The 24,177-nt window shown below is 47.0% G+C and overlaps 1 protein-coding gene across 3 annotated transcripts; it reads left to right on the forward strand.

The window, feature by feature from the left end:
- Nucleotides 1-86: 86 nt before the first annotated feature.
- Nucleotides 87-23,423, forward strand: esyt2b (extended synaptotagmin-like protein 2b). Of its 3 annotated transcripts, none has more exons than XM_076047560.1 (23): nucleotides 87-1,221; nucleotides 3,889-3,930; nucleotides 4,779-4,913; nucleotides 5,225-5,301; nucleotides 6,127-6,199; nucleotides 7,781-7,870; nucleotides 9,286-9,341; nucleotides 13,339-13,459; nucleotides 13,967-14,143; nucleotides 14,405-14,487; nucleotides 14,919-14,967; nucleotides 15,075-15,164; nucleotides 15,271-15,366; nucleotides 15,806-15,907; nucleotides 17,579-17,653; nucleotides 19,015-19,101; nucleotides 19,218-19,367; nucleotides 20,140-20,504; nucleotides 20,743-20,841; nucleotides 21,859-21,990; nucleotides 22,087-22,192; nucleotides 22,273-22,322; nucleotides 22,427-23,423. In XM_076047560.1, the coding sequence occupies exons 1-23, from the start codon at nucleotides 820-822 to the stop codon at nucleotides 22,497-22,499; spliced, it is 2,730 nt and encodes a 909-aa protein (XP_075903675.1). In that variant the 5' UTR covers nucleotides 87-819; the 3' UTR covers nucleotides 22,500-23,423. The 3 variants fall into 3 exon arrangements, with proteins under 3 accessions (XP_075903675.1, XP_075903676.1, XP_075903677.1); XM_076047561.1 differs by lacking the exon at nucleotides 15,806-15,907 and adding an exon at nucleotides 16,373-16,435; XM_076047562.1 differs by lacking the exon at nucleotides 15,806-15,907.
- The last annotated feature ends 754 nt before the right edge of the window (nucleotides 23,424-24,177 follow it).

Genomic DNA, 24,177 nt, shown 5'->3' on the forward strand with positions numbered 1-24,177 from the left:
TCTCAATCACGCCCGGAGCAATCGATGAGTTAACAGCCAGCTGTCATGGCAACAGCCACTTAATTTTATTGTTAACTTGGTACAAAATGCCAAATCAATCAAAATTTTAAATTCACAGTTTGTATATAGTTTTATTTTTATTATCCTTATTCGTTTCCCTTCTTGTTTATGCTTCAAAGAAGAGTTTATTGATGATCGTTTTCTCTGTGCTCGTCTGCATGCCTTGCTATAAGCTACCCAGCTGGCTAACGAGAGGTAATAACGGGCTAAAAACATTTGCTCAAATAGGTAGAAGTGGCATACACGTTTTTTCATTACATCTTGTCGTTTAGTTTCTGAATAAGAATGCGTTTTTCTAGCCATTCGAGCATATTGTCGCAGACGGACTGTCAATAATGATGCCAAGCTGTAGTTTTAGCTCCTGGCCACAAGGTGGGAGTATTTATTCAGTATTCTGTTTTTATGGTTTTTGTTTTTTTTTAGCTCGTCTATGGCCAATGGGGGGTTGAACTTCGTGCATGATCCCTGTGCGTTTTCGGAAATGTCCATTCCCAACCTGTGCAGCGGCGGCAGAGGGAGACGCGGACGGACTCGGCTGGCTATTTTGAATCGAAGGAGATGCGTTTGCGAGCTCGTTGTCGCTGCGGAATATTGAGCGCTCAATGACAGTTCCCCCGAGGGCAATGGGCTGGTGTGCAGGTGAGTCAACCAGAGATCAGAGCCCCCCAAAGCAGCTGCCTCGGTACCCCGGCACATGGGAGCCGGGTCACACACAGCCTCACCCGCATTGAGACTCTCTGATCGCGGGACCGCAGAGCCATGTCTAGAGACAGCATGACGGGGGTCCGAGGAGCGCATTCACCCGATGCCAGTCCGGCTTTGCCCAAGGAGAACGGACACGCCGGGGCGAGCGGCGCTCAGCCCAACTTTGCGCCCCCCTCGGCGGGAAACGCAGGGGGCGATATCCCGATGTCCTCCACGGGCGAGCTGACGCAGACCTGGGTCCACATCGCCAAGACGTTCGTCCTCATCTTCCCCATCTACGCGCTGGGTTATTTTGAATTCAGCTTCAGCTGGCTGCTCATCGGACTTGTCGTGTTTTTCTGGTGGAGGAGGAACACGGGAGGGAAACATAGCCGACTGAGCAGAGCCTTTGCCTTCTTTGAGCAAGAGGAGAGAAGTGCCACTCACTGTCTGACGACCTCTGACCTCCCACCATGGGTAAGAAAGTCAAATCAGGAGCTACTTCATCCTGTGTGAGCGTAACACTTTCTGTGTGTGTGATTGTTTGTTTTTATTGGGATCGGTATTTGTGAGTTTCCAGGAAAACCAGTCACCTGACAGGGCTGGTTGGCACCGGCGAGCTGAGTTGAGCTGCAAAGCTATGATGGAACAGCTGTTACGCTCCCCTCCCACAGCACTGACATTAGTCCCAGTCTAAATACAGCAGGGCACAATGGTAAACCAGACACCACGCTGGAAAGGAAACATGCCCAAAGGGTGCCTGTTATTTTGGGATTCAGAGTGCGATCTTCTCTTGCAGCAACTCTGTCTTTTTTTAATGCAACACTCGAGATGACTGCGGCGCGCTGCGCTGCGCTTCTGCTTGTCGCCGTCGACAGATGCGTGTTCGAGGTCGTGCTGCTAATCTCCTCAAAAGCCCCTCAAGGACCATAATCATGTAAATAAACTGCCAGACCAGAATACTAGATGTCGAGATGTCACTTATTATCTCCAGGATGTTTCCCTTAATGTTTTGGAATCCTTTTGTTTTGGGATCTTTCTTTGATGCACGGCCTCTCTTTAGGGATTTGTAAGGCAACATGTGATTAATATTGATGGAAGTCTTGGGGGAAGCTGGGTTGTGCATCAATGCAATACACATCAAAGTAAAAGACTTTTCCTCCTCGGCTTCCCGGATGATGAGACCAAGCGTGTAATACCCTAACGTGCTCATTGGTTCACAGGTGATTGTCTCCTCTGCATCACGTTAAAGTGAGGTACCAAGAACAAACTTGAAACATCTCAAGCTCTCAAAGTAATACGAAATTGTGAGCAAAGGTCTTCTGAGTTCTAATGCTACATCTGATGTTCCCGTTCCCCTAAATTTATACAAAGAAGTAATCACTCAGAGCGAGATGCTGGCTGAGCCGCCTGAACTCAAAGTGTAGCGGGTTTCCTTCTCGCTTTTGACACAACAACACAAAGGAGGTGATTTGTTGCGGAACCCTGAACCCGAACAGAAACACTTTTTATTGCAACACGCAAGATAGACAAGGAGGCAGGCTGGCTTTGCTGGGGGCTTCCCCACATGGTTCTGACTACATGTGTTTATTAATCTCTATTTTAGCGCCGAAGATTCTCCTGATTTCTTTCTCGACCTGCCGCACTCAGTTCACCTTCGGCCCTTTGCCTTTTCAGAGGATCAATTTGTTAATTCAGCGGCCCGGAGCCTCTTTAACAGGAAGTTTTATTCTCTGCGCCCTCCGGTGGCCCGTGTTTGCGTTATCTAAACTTTGACACGAGTGCTGGCTTGGCACTTTTGTTGCCTCCTTTAGGAATAATGGTCTTCCCCCGTAGCTGGGAGAGCACAGTGTGAACTGCCGCCCAGCTGCAGCAGTCGCTCTCTTAGACCTGCAATGTGGAAGAAACACCCTAATTTCAGTGTGATAGGGCTGCTTGCTTGTCCCTCATTTATTAAGGTGTCATGAACTTAAAAGTCGGTCAAGTTTTGATCCTTGTTCAGTGTTTCCTGTTGTCTCTTCTTTATTTGCTGTATTATTTTATACTCACCTTCTTCCTCTCGCGCTCGACCCTGACTTCTCTTCTGCATGCACACCTGCATAATCTACATCTTCCCCGCCCTTATCTTTTCCACCTGTGTGTGTGTGTGTGTGTGTGTGTGTGTGTGTGTTTTGTCAGTTGAGTTTGTCTTGTTCCATCCTGCCAAGTCGATCTTTGTCAAAAGTTGCCCATGTTGGAAATTGCGAGAAAATTGTGTTTTTCTCCTGACAAGTGATTTTCTTTTTTTGCTCCTCCTTGTGAGTGTTTTGTATTTTTCCTTTTGTCAAGAGTCTTTTTTTCATGCTTTTGTTCCCTCGTCAATGGTCCTCGTTCAGAGTGATTTTTGGTTCTACCTTTTAAAATAAAGATTTTTTTTTTTTTTATCGATACGGCCCAAGTTGTGGAGTCCTGTTCTTGTGTCTGGGTCGTTAGAGAACGTACGTGTTTGCACTTCACTGCGTTCAGTATCGACACAATTATAGGCCTTTCCCTTTTCTTTATGTTAAATCAATGCCTGCTTTACTAGGACAATCCAATACTGCGACTCACAGTCTCAATTAATTTTGCACATGTGTGTGAAGTGTATGTGCAACTGCAAATTAGACGCTGCTAACTGATCCAGCGTTCAGCGCAGGAGCATCGCCAAAGCACGCCGTTGAAATGATCTTAAATGGGGCATTACAATAATCCATGTACAGTCAGTTGGAAAGTCTGCTGTGTGTTCAAGGTTTGAGCTGATGTAATCTCTCTTTGCGATGCACTCAATCAAAGAGAGGTCGAAGTATCCGAGGCTATGGATTGAAAAGCAAAAGTCGCGATAACCCACTGACCCCTTTTCTTGAAGAATAAACTCGAACTGTTTTAAATTCTATATTCTGCCAAGCCAAGCCACCAGTCTTAAATCCATCACCCAGAATGATAAAAACTGAACGTTTTTTGTATTTTAGTTTGGGGGAAAAAAATGTAAGTTATAAAGACATATAAGAAGACATAACCACGAGCTGCAGTGACAACTTTAAACTCTCATGATTACACGTAAACTCACTTCGAGAGGCAGTGACAGACACGATGTGGTGAATATTTACTGTCTTCTCTCCCTTCTAGGTCCATTTCCCAGACATCGAGCGGGTGGAATGGTTAAACAAGGTAATGCATCGAGCGGTTGTCTCTTCAATTTGTTTGCGTGAGTGATGCCCCCCCTCCCCCTCCCGTCCCCCGACCTCCCCTCCACCTCTTGCCTTTTTTATAAACTGGGAAGAAATGGGACGTCCTTCCCTGCCAGGGGCGGCGGCAGTGTGCCTGCTGCCGCGCTTGTACGTACACTGCAGCATATGAGACTTAGCATGCAGCCCCACCCCTGCAGTGCAATCGGACGCATCAGAGTGAGACTCCACGTCATGGCCTATATTTTAATGCACCTATGAAAGGAGTCATGTGTAAACACGAGAGGCTGACGTGAAAATTTAATATTATTGCTCCCGCTCGATGTAAATGAGCGTCTCAAACTGAACGTTATTCAAAGCGTGAAAATTATTCAAAGCACGAGCAAACAAGTTGGCTTGAGATTAATTAGAGGACATGGGAGCGTTATATATTTTATTTAATTTATTTAAATATTAAAAGGGACAGTGCAAGTAAATTAGCCAAAGGCTACTTTCCATCCGCAGTCCTTGACAAATACAAATGAAAAAAAAAAGGATACATAGGAGGATACATAAAAACTTATATTTAAAATTAGTGCTGGCAGATCTGGTTTCCTTTCAGCCACTTCTTTAGATTGACTTCAAAAGTGTTAAAAAAAATGTTACAGTCTCTTGGAGCTGGAATCTGATTCCAGACCTCAGTCCCTTTGACTGATAACACCTGATTACTGAAGGTTGTTTGTCTATGTGCAACTGCACCGTCACCTCTAGTGGAGGCTCTGGTTGTTCTCAAGCAAGTTGCATTAAGGCCCAGTCGGCGTCTCCAACGGCTCTCCCTGTGTCCCCCCTCAGACGGTGAAGCAGATGTGGCCCTACATCTGCCAGTTTGTGGAGAAGGTGCTGCGCGAGACGGTGGAGCCGGCGATAAAGGAGAGCAACTCCCACCTCAGCACCTTCTGCTTCAGCAAGATCGACATCGGGGAGAAAGTGAGCGCCGCCCTGCTGCCTGTGCGAGATGGTGTGACGTTACAGCCAACAGCGCTAAGAGAAAACAAACAAACAAACAAAAAAAAACACTGCAGTGCTGGTGGCAGGTGGGACAGCTGGTGGGGTGGGAGCGTGCACGGACACACGCGCCCGCCAGACATATGCGCTTGTTGCGTAAATAGTTTCCGCGCTGGGTCAGGAGGAGGGTCGACCGCGTGCTCAGCGCGAGGCGGCGCATCGGGAAGTGTTGTTGGTGTTGTTGGTGTCGCCGCTGGCGCGCTTCATCGTGTGTCCGTGTGTTTGTCGTGCAGCCCCTGAGGGTCAACGGGGTCAAGGTGTACACGGAGAACGTGGACAAGAGGCAGATCATCATGGACCTGCAAATCAGGTGAGCCCGACACAAAGAGCACGGTCGCAAAATACAATTTTACAGAAAGTGCTGAAGCGGTAAATTCAAGGAATTATTATTCAAGAAAACCTCCCCAGAAATAAAGATTAAAATAACAAATAGAATAGAATACTCAAAATTCAAACAACAACAACAGTAGTACAAATAGCATATGATAAGACAAAAACAACAGCATGAAATGCTGTAAAAGAAATAATTAAGTAGAAGTTATAGAGTCTTGATGTATTCGATAGGACTTCAGTCTCGACTTAAAACCAACCAAAGATGTTTTTGCTAAATGAAAAATTCCAAAGTAATGAACCTAAAAACAAAAATGGCTTTGTGTCGTACAGCGAAAGGGAGAATGAAGTTCAGCGGCCTGTCTTGTATCGTGAGAATGAACCTGAGAGCTAACCGTAAAGAATTCATTGAAAGATTTAGCAAGCAAATGTGGAGAATAAATGTATTTACAAATGAATATGCGGGATCGAAGGGTATTAATGTCATAAATTGACAAAAGGTTCAGTTTTTCAAATTGAGGTGCAGGTGGAGATGACTCATGAGAAGAGGTGGCCTCTTGCCTGACACATTTCTTTTGTCCAATGAATAAATTCTGTTCATTAGTCGGGTGTGTGCTTGCCCATACATTGTTTCAATTACTGAGCTGTGGATAAATTAAACTATAATACAGAGTTTGAAACTTTAAACGTTGAATGAAATGAGTGTGTGTGTGTTTATATTTGTGCGGCTGCCAAAAGCGAAACTTTGAAATGAACGAACAGACCGCGGAAGCTCCCGACTCACCTTGTGCTCCTCCTCCCGCAGCTTTGTGGGCAACACTGAGATTGACGTCGACATCAAGCGCTACTACTGCAAAGCGGGCATTAAGAGCATTCAGGTACGGAATGTACCCATTTTTGATTTGCTTTTACATGCTGACAAAGGAACAGTCCTTTTCGCTCCGCTCATGGTCTCTGCGGTGGCTGTCAGAAAAGAAGTATGAGCTTGGCAGATGGAGACATTCGACGGCAATGAAGCCAAACGACTGGGAAAAAGCAGCAGGTTTCAGATCTGAATCTTATTTTTCTTGGCTTTAAGATGAAGCTTTTTTGTTCCCGAACAAACTTTTGATGTCACGCAGAGCGCAGTTCCGGAGCCGACGGGACGCCCGTGTGACAGTAAAATAGAAAACAATATTGCCGGAGGAATATGAAGCAATTTTACCATATTATTGCAGCGTAAATTACGCAGATTGATCCAAGGCTCCTCTTTCTCAGTGGGAGCCACTCAAGTTTTAGAGCGCAATAAACTTTATGGGACACAAATGAGCCGCCCAAAGGTTATTCAATGTAATTGGAACTAAATGAGGATAGCATACGTGGGGCTGTCCTTGGGTGTCCTTGACCCCTTTTGCATTCTGCTGCTGCTGCTCCTGCTGCTGCGGTAAAATGAAGCGCAGAAGAAACAATTGGCGTGTCTCCGTGGAGACCTTTCCCTCGTGGCGCTCACTTGACCTCATTATGTAACTCAGGCAGACCTACATATCTCCGAAGCATCTCATCCAACACTTTAATCCTGCTTGCTCCTGAGCAACTAGATGCCAAACTCTGTCAGATTTGAGGCATCAAGGTAGTAGAGACTGGTAGCGAATAGCAACGTTAACAAATTGTCGATTAAGAAACTAATAGATTAAATGAAATTAGTCGCAATTAATTGAACTTTTTCTACACGGAAAGTTAATGCCATTATAACTATACTATATTCACCTGTAGATAGTGTGATGGTCATAATATACCTAGAACAAATCACTTTTAAACAATTAAAAAAAGAAAAAAAAAGTAGAAATGTGACCTATTAGAAGTGAACTTAAAGTCAGAGGATAAATGTTTCGGCTTGTTGTTGTTGTTGTTGTTGTTGTTGTTGTTGTTGTTGTTGTTGTGTCGCATTCAATCTCACGGTTGACCAGGAAGGTATTGTCTCAATTAAACCTTGCATGAGCCCGGAGTTGAGCCGAAGAGTCTGAATTAAATGCGCCTCCTTTACCTCGATTAGCTCCAGTCAGGCCGAGGGAGCGCATTTTTTTTCCTGGCCCTTACGAGCTCTGAACAAAACACTCTTTAATTAAACTTAGAGCAAGATTTCCAACACTTTCATTGCTGAACATTTTAAGTTTTGCTGCCTATTGGCCAATGGGGCTTTCCTGGTAAAATAAAGGCTAGATAAATAAAATAAAAACTTTTCTCTTGACGTAGCAGCTGCGAACCCCTCCCCCGATCCCCCCCGACCCCCCCTGGCCACATAATCCCAGTAATTGTCATCATATGACTCAAGACGACACGGGGCAGTTACGAAATGATGCCGTGATCAAGTTTCCAACCTGTCATGTGTCCCGGGATGACGAGGAATGTGAAGGCGCGAGAGCCCCCTCCTCCCTCTGCCTGCCGGCGTGTGTCAGTGTGTTTCTCCTGTGTTTCCATAGATGCACGGCGTGCTGAGGGTGGTGATGGAGCCGTTGCTGGGCGATATGCCTCTGGTCGGAGCTCTGTCTCTCTTCTTCCTCAAGAAGCCAGTAAGTCTGGACTCGTAAAAACAGAATAAAAGACGGCGCTCAATGCGATTAATCCAATCTCACCCAGCGGAGGTTAATGACGCTGCAGACTGGGGAAATGCATTAGAGGCTATTAAGACGGATTTGTTATGGCTGAAATGCAAAACCTGCTTTTAAATGGGTTTTGCGACGAGGCCACTCGTCCACTTTCTAGACATGCTGTGCAGCTTTGTGAGGTTAGTGCTTTAACAGCTTTACATTTTTCTGCTCTGCCTTCATCAGTTTTTCCAAGGTTGGCACCATGACTTGAAAAATGCCTCAATATACATACAGCACTGCAGCCCAGTTTATAGTCTCCTGAATTTTTATCATCATAGTAAAAGAAAGTGCTCATATTTTAAAGTGAACTAGAAAGGAAAAAAAACACACCAAGAAAAGCAGCTGCATCCCAGGACGTGTTTATCTGCCTTGATGTAGCAGCCAGCTGAGTTATTCACTCTCCCTGGCCTCGCTGCTGACATCACTCCCCCGTCTTATTTATACTTCACGCTGCCCGTTGCTCTGCTTTTACAGCTGGTTTCGTCGCCCATCCATCTGCAAATTCACGCCGCCGCTGCTTAAAAGTGTGCAGCTTTTTACGGAAGCTGCAATACATGAGGGCTGTGTGTGCACATGTGGGTATAAATATGTAGCGCAGTGTGATGCAGACCTACTTTAGCAGAGCTCTCCTCCCCTGGGTGCTCAGCCAAAGCTCAAGGTGGATCTGAAGCCCAAGCCAGGCTGGAGGGAGCAGTTTTGCTTTTATCTCCAAATCGCAGTCTCACTCCCACGTGCACGCCGCTCTGAGTTACGAGCCGACTGAACATTCTGAATCCAATCTCTTCAAAAAAGAAGGAAAGGAATCATGAGGGCAACAAAGAAATTCATCGGGGGATCCATGCATGATCTCATCGGAATTCCTCGCGTGTTTCCGTACAAGGTCTGATCCTGAGCTGCGGAAGAATTGGAAAGATTTCCAGACCATAAGAGGCTCCGGCCGCTCGCTGTGCTCCTCGTTGTGACTTCGCTGACTCAGGATGGTGCTCGTGCAGAGATGCAACTCATCCTGCCACCAGACCTCCGGAGTGATTTCATCGCTCAGGCTCAGCAGCCCGAGTGTCATCGGTATTTTGGAACATCCTTCGCTGTGCAATATGCCGGCCGGTCCACTCCTCTCCGACCGTGACACCATCTATTGACCAAATCAATCAAGCAAACTCAAACAATCTCACAATCGCTCTGTGCGACTGGCAGCATTGTGATGAACTGATGTGACCGATGTGATTAATTCAAAGTAGTAACTGTTGCACGTGGGCCAAAAAAATGTCCATTTGGATTGATTTGACTCCTCCTGCGTACTAATGATGCGCCTTTTCTCTGTTTCCTCCTTCTCAAAGCTTCTGGATGTGAACTGGACCGGCCTCACTAATATACTCGACATTCCGGGACTCAAGTGAGTTCAGCTCAACCTTGCTTTTCTTGCCCGTCGACAAAAGCGCCTCGATGAACTCTCAAGGAAACTGTTGCTGCACTGTGCTGCTGTGTTATAGGATTGCTCGGTGCAGCGTGGCCACAGCCTAGCCTAGCCTGATGAGCTTAGCATTGCAGGCTTTCCGAGGAATTTGCATTACGTAATGCAACACGCAACCGTGCACGTCCTTGTTCAGTTGATCCGTATTGGCCTCCCACAGGTCAGAGCAGGAAACAAGCTCAACTCCTCTAGAGTGAGCAAGCATATTATGGAAGCAGTTTATAAGAAGCTGATAGAGGGAATCTTAACTTTTAACATTATGGGATGGTAATCCAAACATAAAGCTGCAGGGAATAATGAAGCTAGCCTCTAAAATCACTGGGAAGAGACAGAAACATAAAGTTGTATTTACAAGGAAGTGCTTAGGAAAAAAAGCTGTCAAATTGGAGCACTGAATACCAAGTCTCATTGGTGCGTCTTGAATGTAACGCTGTCCTGCTTTTTGCCCTGAAGATGTTGGTGTGTGAGTGTTGTTGCTGTTGTCGCTGTCCTGCTTGGTTTTTGATGAGACCAAAGACAGATTTCCACATTGTGGACAATAAATAAACTGACTAACTAACCAGTTTCTTTGTTGCTGGGTCTTTGGCCGGCCTACTTGAGGAAGTGCAGGATCCTCCCCCCCCCCCTGGTGTTGTGTGCAAACTCTGTAAATTAGGAGTCGCTAAGAGCAACGCAGCCGTCGGCCGCTGTCCTCAGTTTTGTAATTCAACCCCGCTGAATGAAATCGACTCGACACCGTCGGCCGGGTGTGACGCTCTGGGATCACTCTCGCTCGCACCCGCACCCGCACCCGCCGATGTTGACACAGGAAGTCCCCCCCTCCCCTCCACCCTTGGCCTCGCGCTCTGGTGTCCTGCCCTCTGCGGGGGTGAAACGGATCTGTTTCATGTCACTTGTGCAATGCCGTGCATGCATGCGTGCGCGTGCATGTGTGTTGCATGTTAGGGACGCAGGGAAGCACGTGCAGAAGAAGATTGGGGGGAGCGAGGCCCGCAGGCGCCAGGTGGCGACTCGGTCGCGGCGGCAGCGAGGGTTGAGACGGACGGCATCAGCTGCCCGACGACGACTCGCATCGCCGTGTCGCTCCCTAAACCTCGGCATTAAGCAACTAATGCCTTGTTGTTTCCATGCCGCAATCTGTTTGCCCCTCTCGAATTGCTGGTGGCATCAAAATAACAGCCAGGCCCCTCTTGAGGTGTAAAAAAAAAGAAAAGAAAAGATATTGAAGCCTGATGGGCTGGCCTGAGGGCATTATGACGTCATTGGCTGTTTTACATCACAAGTAAATTGTATATTAACAGACATGGGAAAGGTAGGGAGAGTTAATGTTGTCAGAGAGGGACAACATTTATAGCCGATACATCATTTTTCTCTCTTGCAGCCTTGCAGTTGCAGTTGTCTCACTTAAAAAAAAAAAAAATCGATGTGTCATCAATGTGCATCCTACAGAAGCGTATTGCACTCACTTTGGGAAAAAAAGCTCTGTTTTTTTTTCCATTAAATACAGTTCTCAATAAAGGAATTAATTTGATTGTTTGAGATGCTCTCTAAACTCGGGGAGAAAAAGATTAGTCCGAAAAATAATTCTGATAATAAAAACACTGGGAAAAAAATCACTCAGAAATTCAGAAAGAAATTACCCTGAAAAACCAACCATAAAAATAAATTACCTCGAAAAACAAAGTTTTTTTTTCCCAAGTGAAAGCAATACGCTTCCGTAACGTCCACACTGTGATACTCGATCCATCGTTGTTATGTGAACGATTCGGTTAATTGACAGATCAGCTTCCATCCCTTCAGTGCAGTTTCCTCGAGATCACCAAGCAAATTGTCTCTCTCAGACGCACACCCACACAGAGACACACTCAACAGACGTCAACCAGCCAGCAGGTGTGCGCACTCCGCTCTTCCCGCCAGGGGAGTCTGGGAAATGGGGCAATAAGCACCGATGCAGCAGGAATCCTCTCACACCTCCACGCCTCAGGCCGAGAAAAGCTCCGGCTGCGACTCCTCCCGCCCTCGCCCGCCTCCTGGGGTGGGGTTTCAGGCGTCTAAGTGCTGCGTCCTGTAGTTTTGATTTTAGCAGAGGGCTCTCCCAGTCCCATCCTATCAGTGTTTCTCATTCTCTCAACGCCAGACGACAAACACAATCTAACTTTATTTCCTTTGTGTTTTGTTTTTCCTTTTTTTCTGCTTTTTTTGCCCCGAGCGTGTGCTGGAGCTGAGAGTTTCTGTGAGGGACTTTTACAGTAATTGGATTTGCAGGACAGTCGGAAGATCCGGCGCTGTGGGGCGAATGAATTATGAGGTTGCATTAGGAGGTTTCAGCTGAATAGTAACGAAACCTGGGACTTGAAAATGAGTCCCAGTCTTGACTTTGGCATGAGATTCGCTGATAATAAACGTCATTGAACTACTCTTTACTTTGAAATGTCAAACATCCTCCGGCTAAAAAAGGAGATTTCTTTTTTTTTTAAACACGTGGGTGGTTCATCAAGTAGTGCATTCTGCATAATTTGGCTCTGTTTCCTGGCCGACTGGAGTCTGAGCTCCAGCTGCTGCTGCTGCTGCTGCTGGGAAAGCAGCTCCGGCGTCGACGAGGCCGCTTGCCTTGAGTGTCATCCACGCAAGGATGCCCTCTGATTTATCTGTTTACCCCGATTTGAAATAGCTTTGGGATGACAAGCAAGTAAGCAAGAGCAAGAAAAAGGAGATTGTGGTTTCTCTCTGGCCTCATCTGACGTCTTTTTTTTTTTTGTTGGCCTCAGTGGCGCCTCTGAATTTGGGAAAATAAAGAGAACTTTGCAGGCGTGTCATCGCCAAGAAAGGGAGAAAAAGCTGCGTTGTGCCACCTCCACCGTTTTATTTCCCTGCATCGGTGCAAATCTTGCCAAAGAATCCAGGAAGTTTCCACATTTACTGGTCCCGTGTTCATGGTTCTTGCAGCACACAAAGCTCTAATCAGGGGAAATGGAAGTCTTGGACGGCGACACCAGGACGACCTCATTCACCAGGCCTTACAAATAGTTCCGTTAATGCAGCCCGCCTATTACGTCGACCCTGCCCCCTGTAAGACGCCACGCCGCGGGGCCGTTAGGAAGACGCATTGGGACGAACACCTGGGGGTTTCACGCCTGAAACAACGTCCTCATTACCGGAGCAGCTGTCAAATGACGACGTCGTCGTAACTCTTACGGCCGTTTTGCCGACGTGGCCGGTTAGTTTTTGCGGCGTGGGTTTTACGGGATAGTCAGGTTTGTTGATGAGGATTTATGAAATGCCATCTTCTCCCAAGGGGAACAGCCGGCGGCGATAAATTCTCGGCATTATCCGCTTGTGACTTTTTGTCGGGAATCGTCGTTTTCCACCTATGCAACAGCGGCAAAGTGAAAAAAAAAAAGGCTGCGTTCAGACTGCAGGCAAATCTGATTCAAATCACAATTCCTTCTCAAATCCAAATGGGATGTGGCTCTGTTCAGACTGGGCCACATTATTGACTCATCTGACAGGTTGCTGTAGCAAAGACGTCGGACGGTCAAAACCGATCAGTGTGTTCAGACTACAAAAGAGCCATCCGGTTTCAGTCTGGATGGTCTAAAAATTGGAATTTGGCTGGCAGTCTGAACGTGGCTAAAGAGCGTCTGAGTCCCTGAGTCCCTTGGAGGGGCAGACCGACAGACGGACGGACGGACAGCCCCTTCCACAGGCCTGTCGGACCTGCGGGAACCACATGCTTGGACCCCGGCTCCGAGCGTGGTGCCACACGCGGAGCAAGACGTTCCACAGTACCAGGCTGAGATTAAGAGAGAATATTTATAACCCAGGGGTACCGGCGCCTAAATAATTCATGGTGCCATTCTGTTTCCCGCCGCCGCCCCTCCCCCCCTCTGCTCTTCTGCTCCCATCCCCCCCACGGCAGCGGCTTCTCCGACAGCGTCATCCAGGACGTTATCCACAGCCACTTGGTCCTGCCCAACCGCATCACCATCCCACTGGTCGGAGACGTGGAGCTGGCCAAGCTGCGCTTCCCAATGCCCAAGGTAACCGGCGCCATTGCCCAGTTTTGATCCTCCTCCAGTCGCTTTTTCACACGCTGACCTCACAGTGAACATGGCTGGAAAGAGACATGTTGTTTTATTTCCCCTAAATGTTTCGTCACGATAGTCGGTTCTTCAGAGGCAAGACTGAAGGAGGCCAAACAAAACGAGAAGCCAAGGCTGTGGCGCTAGCCCGCGTCGCCATGGCAACGGCGTACACTCGGGTCTGCCTCAGCTGCGACCGCGCCCTCGCTCTGGCGACGCTGCTCGAGAGTCAAACGTTTGCGGCCAAATTATTCCGGTCACAGTTTGTTTACGACGTTTCCTCCATCAGTAGCATTTGTCTGCATTGTCCTGGTGCATTCAAGTACACCTCCTTTAATAAAACCCTCTTGGAATACTTGAATAGCACGTGCAAAGGATTGTTCATCTTTTGTGTCCATTCATTGAAAAAAAAATCCTGCTGCTCTCAGTCAGAATGCGCTGAGGTCTTGCCGTCGTTTCCGACAGGGGGTCCTGAGGATTCACTTCTTGGAGGCCCTCGACCTGGAAGGGAAGGACAAGTTTCTCGGAGGCCTGATCAAGGGCAAGTCGGACCCTTACGGCGTGCTGCAGATCGGCAACCAGCTCTTTCAGAGCAAGACGGTCAAGGAGAGCCTCCATCCCAAGTGGAACGAAGTTTACGAGGTGAGTGCCGGCTGCCGGCGTCCTCATGAGGCAGCAGCGCAGCAATCCCATTGAACACTTTGGCCAACAAGCATTGGTTCCAGCATTGGCCACCGCTTTGCGCTCCTCTTGTAATTGTAGAGGCCAAAGCTAACTTGTATTCATCTCACAATGCCTGAACAGGTGTGGCATTGAAATATTTACGCAAGTTTTTCTTTTCCTGACATTATTTTGGCTGACTGTGTAAAGATATGCATCAGGAGGCGTCCTTCTCTCCCGCAGGCGCTGGTGTATGAGCACTCGGGGCAGCATCTGGAGATCGAGCTGTTTGACGAGGACCCCGACAAAGACGACTTCCTGGGGAGGTGCGTGCCGTTATGGCTTCAGAGCGGCGCCGCCGTCCCTTCGCACCCCGGCGGCGCCGCTCTGCCGTTGATCTGCCGGCTGTGTGCGCAGGCTGCATGAAAGCCGGCGCGGTGTCGCGCGCCGCGTACTAATCAAAGTCGGGAAGCAGGTTTTTTTTTTTCTTTTCCCCCTTCCCCCTGCTTAAAGGTGTCGGTGATCATTAAGCAGGAGCTGCTACTCTGCACAGTTCCAGCCTGAGGGCAAAACCCAATTGATTTTATTTATTCATTTTTGCCTCGGCCTGTGACTGTACGTGCAGCATGAACAGCACTCGTCTGCGATCAATACGTGAGAGCCCTTCGTGCTAATCAATGAGTGAGATCCCCTGTGTTTGCGCTTCGCCGTCCCAATTTTCCTAATTATTTTAAATTTTTCTTCTTTTTTTTTACAGCCTAATGATCGATTTGACAGAGCTGCACAAAGAACAGAAGGTTGATGAGGTAAAAGTCACGTCAGGGCGAGTTTGAAACCACTAAACCGACCAGCAGACGTTTAATGGAGGCTCGTTTATCAAAATCAAATCTCTTCGTCTCCTCTTGCACAACAGTGGTTCGACCTGGAGGAAACGTCCACAGGGAAGCTCCACCTGAAGCTGGAGTGGCTGTCTTTGCTCTCCACCCCGGAGAAGCTGGAGCAGGTACGGCGCCGCCGCCGCCGCCGCCGTGCAAACGCTACTCGCAGATCATCAAGGCCGCTGAGAATGAGAATTCCACCCGGTTGCTTCTCCCCCGTCTCCCACTCAGGTGCTGCGCAGCGTGCGCGCAGACAGAAGCCTGGCCAACGACGGCCTGTCCTCGGCCCTGCTGGTGGTCTACCTGGACTCGGCTCAGAACCTGCCCGTAAGAACTCGCCACATTCGGATTAGAATTGCGGCAAGTTACGGTTATTCTTGTCCTCCCCACCCTGAAAGTTACACATTGGCGTGTTACAACATTCCAGAACCAGTTTAGTAAGAAAGTGAAGGGATTATGGGTCAGTGTGCAGCAGTGCTGTACTTTCAACCTCCCACTTGGCATGAATGTACATGTGGGTATTGTGCTTGTTGGCAATGCTCTTGAACTTTTACCTTGTATACAAATTTCAGCATTTTTTTTCTCTCCTCCGTTTCACTCATGAGAGGCTTAATCCTCTTCACTTTTTGTCGCGCGCCATCGAGCTTACCTTCAGCTTCGGTGAGCAGGACGTTTTGGGCACCTTCTAACGGCGGCTTCTCTCTCTCTCTCTCTCTCCACCTCCCCCCTCCCCCCACCTCCCACTCCTCTTCCTCCTCACCCCAAGAGCGTCTTCACGGGCAGCCTAGGCTGCGGCAACTTGAGGGAGAGGCGAGCGTCAGGTCTTGTCTTTTGCGAGAGCAATACCACAGAGTATAGAAAGATATGTGTGAGTGCCCGCCCCCCTGCCCCCCCCCCGCCCCCCGCCCTATGACTCCCCCACCCCAACCCCTCCACCCTTTTACTCTTGCATCCCGACCAGCGTGCGGTGCTGTGGACTGCACAGTAAACGGGGATTCCCAATAATCCGTCACGGCGGGCATGTGTTGGTCTGCATGGCGTTGCTCTAATCGTCTAATAACGAAGATCGGCCCCCGAGTTCGATACCTTGTTGGCCGTGAATGACATATATGTAATTAGAAAGTAGTTAGAAAGCGCAGGTAGACGGAAGCTCAGCGTATCAGTGTCTCCTCTGTGAGCGGCGTCGCTCAGCCCTCTGCCGTCTCTCTCCTGATTTACCTGCTATTTATGTTCTCGTGCCTCTCCACTGTGCTCGGTCGCTCCCCCGTCCTCCTAACTAACGCTGGGTGTCAATTTTCTCCCCCCCCCCCCTCCTCTTCCGTGGCTTTTAAAGAGCAACCTGTCAGATTTCAGCTATGACGGGTTGAAGCAAATCTCAGTCTTTAAGGTCCTGAAGGTAATGTGAGAGAAAAAAAAGATGAAGAAGACGATTCCTTGCATGCCACTATCACATTTGTTGCCCTGGTGGTTTTCCCTGAGCCGGAGCAGTGGAGTGTCTTGTGGTGCATGCAAAGATGCGACTGGTTGCCGTCTCTGTTTTTTTGTGCTCTTTGTAATGATGTGACCTTTCACCCGTTCTGTCTTTTGTGACCTTGCATGCAAATTTCCTGATACTGCACTCACATTTCATAGGGGAATACCAAAAAAAAAGAAAAAAGAAATGCTGGTCTGTCCGGATTCTTTTCCGCCATTCAAATTAAAGGAGAAAAATCTTTAATGCTCCCTGCCAGGCTGCGCCTTGGTTGCTGTCCACTGAAACGGAACGGCTCTCTGTTTAAATTGCCCACTGCAACTAAATGAGAAGATATTTTATTACCTCAACTTAATTTGACAGGTCCCGAAAACCTTATTCAGTTCTGCGCTATTATCACTATTTATTCATCATTTTGTGGTTATTCATGTTTTCATTGTTCTCATTGGATGAGTTGGAAGTTCCTCTCTCATCTCTTTGCGGTGAAATTAGATGCAAAACAGTTCACAGAAAACCCATATGTGGGATTTAAAAAAAGAAAATATTGCATTTCTCTCACAGTTGCTTCTAGTCTGAGGAGTTAATTTGAGCTAATGAGCCTCTGTGGACGATGCGGAGCTTAATTGGAATGCTGGTTGGGAGCAGCCCTCAGATCAGATCACTCTCTTCCAAGGATCAGATGAGTTAACAGAAAGGTTGAGACTTCAAGCAGTGCTTGGCCTTTTGTTTATTCTATAAGGGGACCTGAATAATACTTAGCTGTCAAAAGCCAGCATGCTAAAATTAGAAAACAGAGAGAGACAAAGCTTGGCAAGTCTCCCCGGTCGCCTCCCTGCCTGCAGCCCTGCCTGTCATGATGTGCGGCAACGTTGCCGTCTCTGAGCTGCACCGCTCTCTCACCATTGTGTTGTCTGATGCAGAGCCAGAAAAATAAAACCACGCCGGGGTGTGTAATTATGATGTCCGTCAGTGGCGTCTTTGCATTGTGTTGCACGCTGGCGGGCTGTTCCAGCTCATGCAAATGTTTCGTTTCTCTCCCCCCGCCCCCCACGTGTTCCGACACGACAGTCTGCAAAGAAGAGCAGCAGCGAACCGAGTCCTTACGTGCAACTGACTGTCGGACACAAGACGCTTGAAAGCAAGGTGAGTCAAAGAGGTGGATACTCGCCTGTTGTATTTGTGTGTGTTTGTTTTGTTTTGTTTGTTTTTGTCATACTTTGCGTTTCACTCGCGTATCATTTTGTAGTCATGGTAGAATCTCAGCCTGGAATTATTATTTCCCCCAAAACCGTGACCTTTGACCTCCACCCACTGAGAGCTGCCCACACGGCTTCGTTTTTCCACCTCCTTTGTGTAACAGCTCTGGCTTGGTTACTCATTTAGAGGGGGGGGGCGTGGCTGCATTAAATGGCACTGGGTGGAACCTCTGCGACGAGCGCACGTGGTGTCGGCGTTGCTGAAGCACCTGACAGGCTAAAACTGTCATTCATTATCTTGGAAGGGGAATGGACGGGGGCGGCGGCTTCAGCGTCGGCGCAGGAGGCCCCTAAAATAGCCGGTCACACACTTATCAACTTTACACACGAGTGCAAGAGGCCGCGCCCCCCCCCCCCCCTCGCCGCCTCTGGAAAATGTCTGACCAGGCAAAATATAGAACAAAAGCGCTGATGGTAGGAAACTCCACGGCCTGAAAAGCTTTCTGCCAGGCCTGCGCTGCAGCCATCGTTCTCTCTGCTCGGCCTTTTGGCTTCAGCCGCTAAAGCCAGTTCATTAAACTGATGAGGCAGACTTGGCCAAAGTCTATGTTTAGCACTTAACGCCAGAGGTGGGAGTAAGTCACACATGTTCAAGTCACAAGCAACTCCCAAGTCACTGTGGTGAGAATCAAGTCATTGCTCAGGTCAAGCAAGTCAAAGGTCAAGTCATTCAAAAATCTGACCGTCTACCCCAGGTTCCACACTTAATATGACATTACGTTGATGTTATGCATATCTTAAAATGAACTTGGCTTAATATTAGCATTTATATCAGCAAACGTTAGCGTTCGAGCTAACGTTTCACCAACTTGACCAGCCAAAAAGTGCGCATCTTATTGAGAAGACCCACCTTACTTAGCTTTCTGGCCACGTTAAGTTGACTATTAGCAAACGTTGTGGCGGTCGTGTCACTGGTTTTCGAGCTGAACATTTCATTTTAAAAAGTCAAATCCTTTCGAGTCATCTGTCTCAAGTCATGAAGACCAAATCTGAGTCAAGTCGAGTTTTTTTTTTTTATCAGTGTTAGTCCAGCAAGTCTCGTGTCGTCAAATTTGAAATTCGAATCTGACTCGGGTCAAGTCATGTGACCCCAGTCTCCCATCTCTGCTTAACACACATTCTTTGTGTGAAAATGCACTTGGCAGTCCACTCAAAGTCGTGCTCGCAAGACGGCTCGATCTACAAGATAAAGAGCAGATACTCTGGCGTGTTTTAATTAAACTGACCAACGACTGCCTGTCTTTAAAGATCCGCTACAAAACCAAGGAGCCTCTGTGGGAAGATTGTTTATCATTCCTTGTCCACAACCCCAGGAGGCAGGAGCTGGAGTTGGAGGTACTGCTTACAAATCCTCACTGATAACACCACCTCATCATGCCCCTCACCAAATAAGGGCTTCTCTTCTCTCTGGCGGCGCCACCCACCAATCTAACCCCTTGTTTCTCTCTCAGGTAAAAGATGACAAGCACAAGTGCACGCTGGGAAACCTGACGGTGCCTCTGAGCATCCTGTTGGCCGAGGAGGACATGACTCTGACTCAGTGCTTCCCCCTCAGGAACTCGGGCCCCAGCTCCACTGTCAAGCTTAAGATGGCCCTGAGGGTGAGACACAAACCCGGGTGCATGAGTGATGCAAAGGGAGCCCAAATTGACCTGTTCATTTTGGTTCTCCCGAAAGGAAGAAAATCCAACATGCAGAACTTGATGACACCTAGGGGCGTGGCTGTAAATTGCAATTGGTGCCAATCTTCCCCTATAATAGCGTGTATATATATTTTTTTAATCTAACGGAAAATGCAATAAGTGTTCAATTGAAATATTATGTTCAATTCTCCTGTTTTCTAGCTACTATGGGGGGAAAACATGGCAAAAAAAACCTGTTGCAGACTCTCCTGTTCTCACACTGGGAGCAGTTCAGAGCCTCCTTGATTTGCCCAACCTGCTCACAATATTTCCATTTCAACTGGGGCGGCTGACATTTACTTTCTCTGCACAACTTCCAAATTGACATTCACACTTGTCCAGTTTAGCCGCCATTACCTTATTTCTTGACACGGCACTAATGGAGTTTGGGCTTCGCCTTCAGCCTGCAATCATGCCGGCGGTGCTGCAAAACGCTGGGTACCTGCGCAGGTCAATTGCATTGGCCTTTCTGATATGGCAACAGGAGTGCATTCTAATATGGAATCATCTCAAGGGAAATAATTGAAAGCGGTCTAGTAACCCAATTGTGTACCAGATTAGCCACGGCAAGCCAAGGCAAGGCAGCTTTACTTCACTTCTGTTGGCAGCTTAACTGATTTGGACCAAAAACCTATCACAACTCAAGTCATTTTGGATAAAATGTCAATCTTTCACCCACTGTCTCCCACAGCTCCTGTCCCTGAAGAAGCAGGTTTCCTCAGACCAGCCCTCCTCCGTCCAGGTCAGGAAGTCCAGCGCGCCGCAGCCGACGGCGGCCTCGTCCTTGAGGCAGTCCGCCTCGGACTCCCCGCTGCCCCCACCTACGCCTCCGCCCCAGCCACAGCCGCCGCTGAACGCCTCCACCTTCACCCTCCAGCAGAGGGACGGCGAGCCGTACTCGGCCACGCCCCCTCGCAGCGTGTCCACCCTGAGCATCAGCATGTGCGGCTCCCAGAAGCACCTGCCTCACAAGGAGTCCACGCCCAGCCTGGCCTCGGACGTCTCCCTGCCCTTCGCCACCTTGGAGCTGCAGCAGCGACTCCGCCAGCTGCAAAAGTAATAGCGATTAATGGCTGGAGGAACCATGTCATGTATTTTTATCTCTGAAATCAGAGCAAGCATTTTTTTTTTTTTTTTTTGTTGCAACGATTGACTCGGTTCCATCTCCTCGGTCTCGGTCCTCTCCGATGGCATTTCACTCCACATATTTCAGCCGTCGAGCTTCAGCAGCCCAGTGTGGAAGTGACGCTGACCTACTCTGTTGTTTCCTTCTTCTCCCCCTCTGCCTCGACAGTGGCTCGGCACTCAGCCAGTTCCCCCTGGGTGAGGTCCAGCTCACGGTTCGTCACAGCGCCCAGAGGAACAAGCTCATTGTGGTGGCGCACGCCTGCCGGTGAGAGGCCGCCGCCGCCTTCCCGTCCCCCTTTTAATTTGTTTGATAGTCTTATGGACTTATTTCCATTTCACTCCCCCCCGACCCCCCTACATATTAATTATTTTTTTGCCCTTGCCTTCTTGTTGCATTTAAATTTATGGCCAATGATTATTCAGTGTCGATCCCCTTGGTCCCTGAGAATCTTTATTTATTATTACAAGGTCTGAGCCTTATTGAGAGGTGCTACACATTTTCACATTTAGGTTTCATCCTCCAGCAGAGAAAACCACACACAAAAACTGGTAAAGGAATCAAAGCAGTAGAAGGGCCTTTGTTGACATCACAAAGGGCTAGTTTGTAGAATTGGAGTTTTCAGGGATTTGTAAAAAGTGGAGAGAGCAGGAGTGTTTTTTTCTCTGGTTTTTGCAGACTTTTTTTTTTTTTTTTTTTTTAATATAAACAAAACTAAACTAAGGGTGTTCATGAGGGTAAACTATTAACAAAAACCAAACCGGAAGACTTAACAGAAAAACAGACGAGGCGAGTACAAAAGAAAGTCATAACAAGGAACTAAGAGAACACATGCACCAACAGACCTGGACACGACTGAGCGCTTTGGACAAACCAGGGCCTACAATGCACAAACCAGAAAACAATGAACCAAATAAGACGAAGGGAGACGAGGACTATTTATACTCTGGGGCAGAGGAGCGAGCACAGGTGAGAACAATCAAGGGCAGGGCTGCCAACGAGAGACACAGGTGAAAGATTTCAAGAAATAAATACAGGAAGTAAAACTAAGGACGCTGACCACAGATTAAACAGATTTCAAGGTAAAACCGGAAATACAAAGAACCTGACAGAGGGCTTTTCTCCTCTCCTTGCTGGTTGTTGGGTTTCAGACACATATTAATATTGGGAAAAACCCTATGGGAGCATCAGGAAAGACCAGGCAGCTTTGAACCATAACAGCATGTGGCCGGAACCATGTGATTGAAATGTTTTTTTTTGTTTTTTTTTCTCGCGTGCCCTCAGTAACTTGATAGCCTTCACCAAAGATGGCTCCGATCCCTTCATACGCCTCTATCTGCTGCCTGACAAGAGCCGGACTGGCAGGAGGAAGACGGGAACCATGAAGAGGACCCTGAACCCCATTTATGATCAGACGTGGGTTTGCATATTTGCTTCATCTGCCGTTGTTTCATAAACTAAAGAAGGGGTGATATCCCAGCCCTCCACCTTTGACTCTGTGTGTGTTTGCAGGTTTGAGTTTAGCGTTTCCATGGTGGAGCTGCACAGGAGGACTTTAGATGTAGCAGTGAAGAACGGCGGCGGGATCCTGTCCAAACACAAAGGGCTTCTGGGAAAAGTAATGGCTGCTTTTAATTGTTTTTAAAGAAGATGTGGTGCTAAAAATGTCGAAAACCAATGCCTTGGTTCTTTCTGCAGGTGCTGGTCGATTTAAGCAGCGAAGACATTTCAAAAGGATGGACTCAATGGTAATGTTTGACCTTTTAAATTTTCAGCGTTGACTGATTTCTGAGGAAACTGTTGGATTTTTTTTTTTACCCTTCAACGCGTGTTTCCTGCTTTTGTCTTGCAGGTACGACCTGAGCGAAGACGGTTTGTCATCTCAAGGCTCCAGAAGTAACCCAGATGCCCTGCTGGCACAGTGAAAGTGCCCGTCTGCTGTTGTGACATAGTGAATTTGCTGATCAAAGGGCACATCGTTTGGTTGAACCGTGTAGATTTTTCATATTGTTTACAGCATCTACTTCAGCATGCGAGAACAAAACGTCTTTTCAAACCTCCCAGGCAAATATTTAATCGGTGACCAGGAGATGTTGGAGATTTTTTTATAAAAAAAAAAAAAAAAAATTGATCTGCCTTGTCCATGTTTTCCGTGTTTGTAAATACAGAGTTGCTAATGTAAAAAAAAAAAAAAAATGCAGGTTTTGTGGCATTTTATTTAATTTTGTGGAAATTATATTGAATTCTGACAAAGCTGGCATTGCTTCCAGTCCAATTTGTTACGTGACGAGTTATGTTGTGCCGTCTGAGAGAACTCTTACCAAAGGAAAGGTACCGGCAAAGATGTAGGTCGAAGTAGCAATGTTGACTTTGATTTGTTTTATGAGTTGACTTATTTATGCTCAAGTTCAAACGTGGAACGCACGTTATGCAAAGAACAAAACGACTGCTCTGTGTATATTTTAGAGAGGACTGTGCAATATAGACTGTTGCGGAAACTTAAGACTTTGGGGCATTTCAGGGCTACGAACACGTGATGTGAAAAACTCAAGGATGCTTGAATGTCGTTCAAACAAATGTGAATAAAGTGGAGAGGAAGATGTGAGAAGAGGTGTACAAAAAAAAAGTTGGTGCGTTTAAAGACCAGGAAGTTTAGTGCGACACGGTCGTGACTGAGGCTTTTTGTGTTGAGCGGAGCTGTTTGCCCAAGTGTTTCAAAACTTTCCTCGTTATCTATCCTGTGCCTTACAAAAAAAACCACTGTAATTTTCGCCTTTTTAAATGTCATTATTTTTGAATGAACTGATGCCTCTTGGGTTTTGAAAAATAAATGGTTTTGCTTGTGAAAAGTGGCCTCTTTTGTCTGCCCCCACCCCCTGGCAGAAAGTCTGTCCTGTGAGACTGCATCCGAGGGAAATTGCAACACAACCGGTTATGCCGTGATCTTTTGAACTGACAAAAATCAATAAAAAGAAAATTACAAGAAGCACCTGCAACTTGTTCAGAGGCCACAAGGGAGGGTGCAGAATGGTTCTGCTGTGTGGTTTAATTGGCCATGACTCTAGCCTAATCCACCCAAAAAACATGTTTTTTTTAATTGCATTATAAAATCAACTTACACTACCAGTCAAAAGTTTGAATACACCTGTTTCCTGTTTATCTTTACTACTTTCTACACATTGTAGATACATACTGAAGACATCAAATATAAGACGAAGATATGTGGATTAATGTGGCGAAAGAAAGAAAAAAAGTCCTCAGTATGTTATCTTATATATGTTTGATATGAAGGGAGGCTATTCTAGATCATTGAAAATATAAAACTTGTTAGAGTTATTTCACACTTTTTTGTCTAATACTTATTAAATATGTGTTCATTCATAGTTTTGATGCCTTGAGTGACAATCTACAGTGTAAATAGTCATGAAAATGAAAGAAAAACTTCAGAAATCAGAAGTATGTGTCCAAACTTTTGACGGGTAGTGTACATTAAGAGCATTATAAGGGCACAATCAATAATCCCGCCACTGCAAATATCAACACTGCATTCATTGCCATTTGGCATATATTGTAAAAAATAAATAAATAAATGAATAAATAAAT

The sequence above is a fragment of the Nelusetta ayraudi genome, unplaced genomic scaffold (assembly GCF_046127955.1).
Source record: "Nelusetta ayraudi isolate G7.1 ecotype Tasmania unplaced genomic scaffold, CSIRO-AGI_Nayr_v1 ptg000094l, whole genome shotgun sequence".
In the NCBI taxonomy this organism is placed as follows: domain Eukaryota; kingdom Metazoa; phylum Chordata; class Actinopteri; order Tetraodontiformes; family Monacanthidae; genus Nelusetta; species Nelusetta ayraudi.

Bases quoted from the DNA above. Each gene is read 5' to 3' on its own strand.
- esyt2b (XM_076047560.1), top strand. From the start codon at position 820: ATGTCTAGAGACAGCATGACGGGGGTCCGAGGAGCGCATTCACCCGAT. The intron at 3,931-4,778 runs GTAATGCATCGA...GTCCCCCCTCAG, and splicing joins GGGTGGAATGGTTAAACAAG to ACGGTGAAGCAGATGTGGCC. The intron at 14,968-15,074 runs GTAAAAGTCACG...CTTGCACAACAG, and splicing joins AAGAACAGAAGGTTGATGAG to TGGTTCGACCTGGAGGAAAC.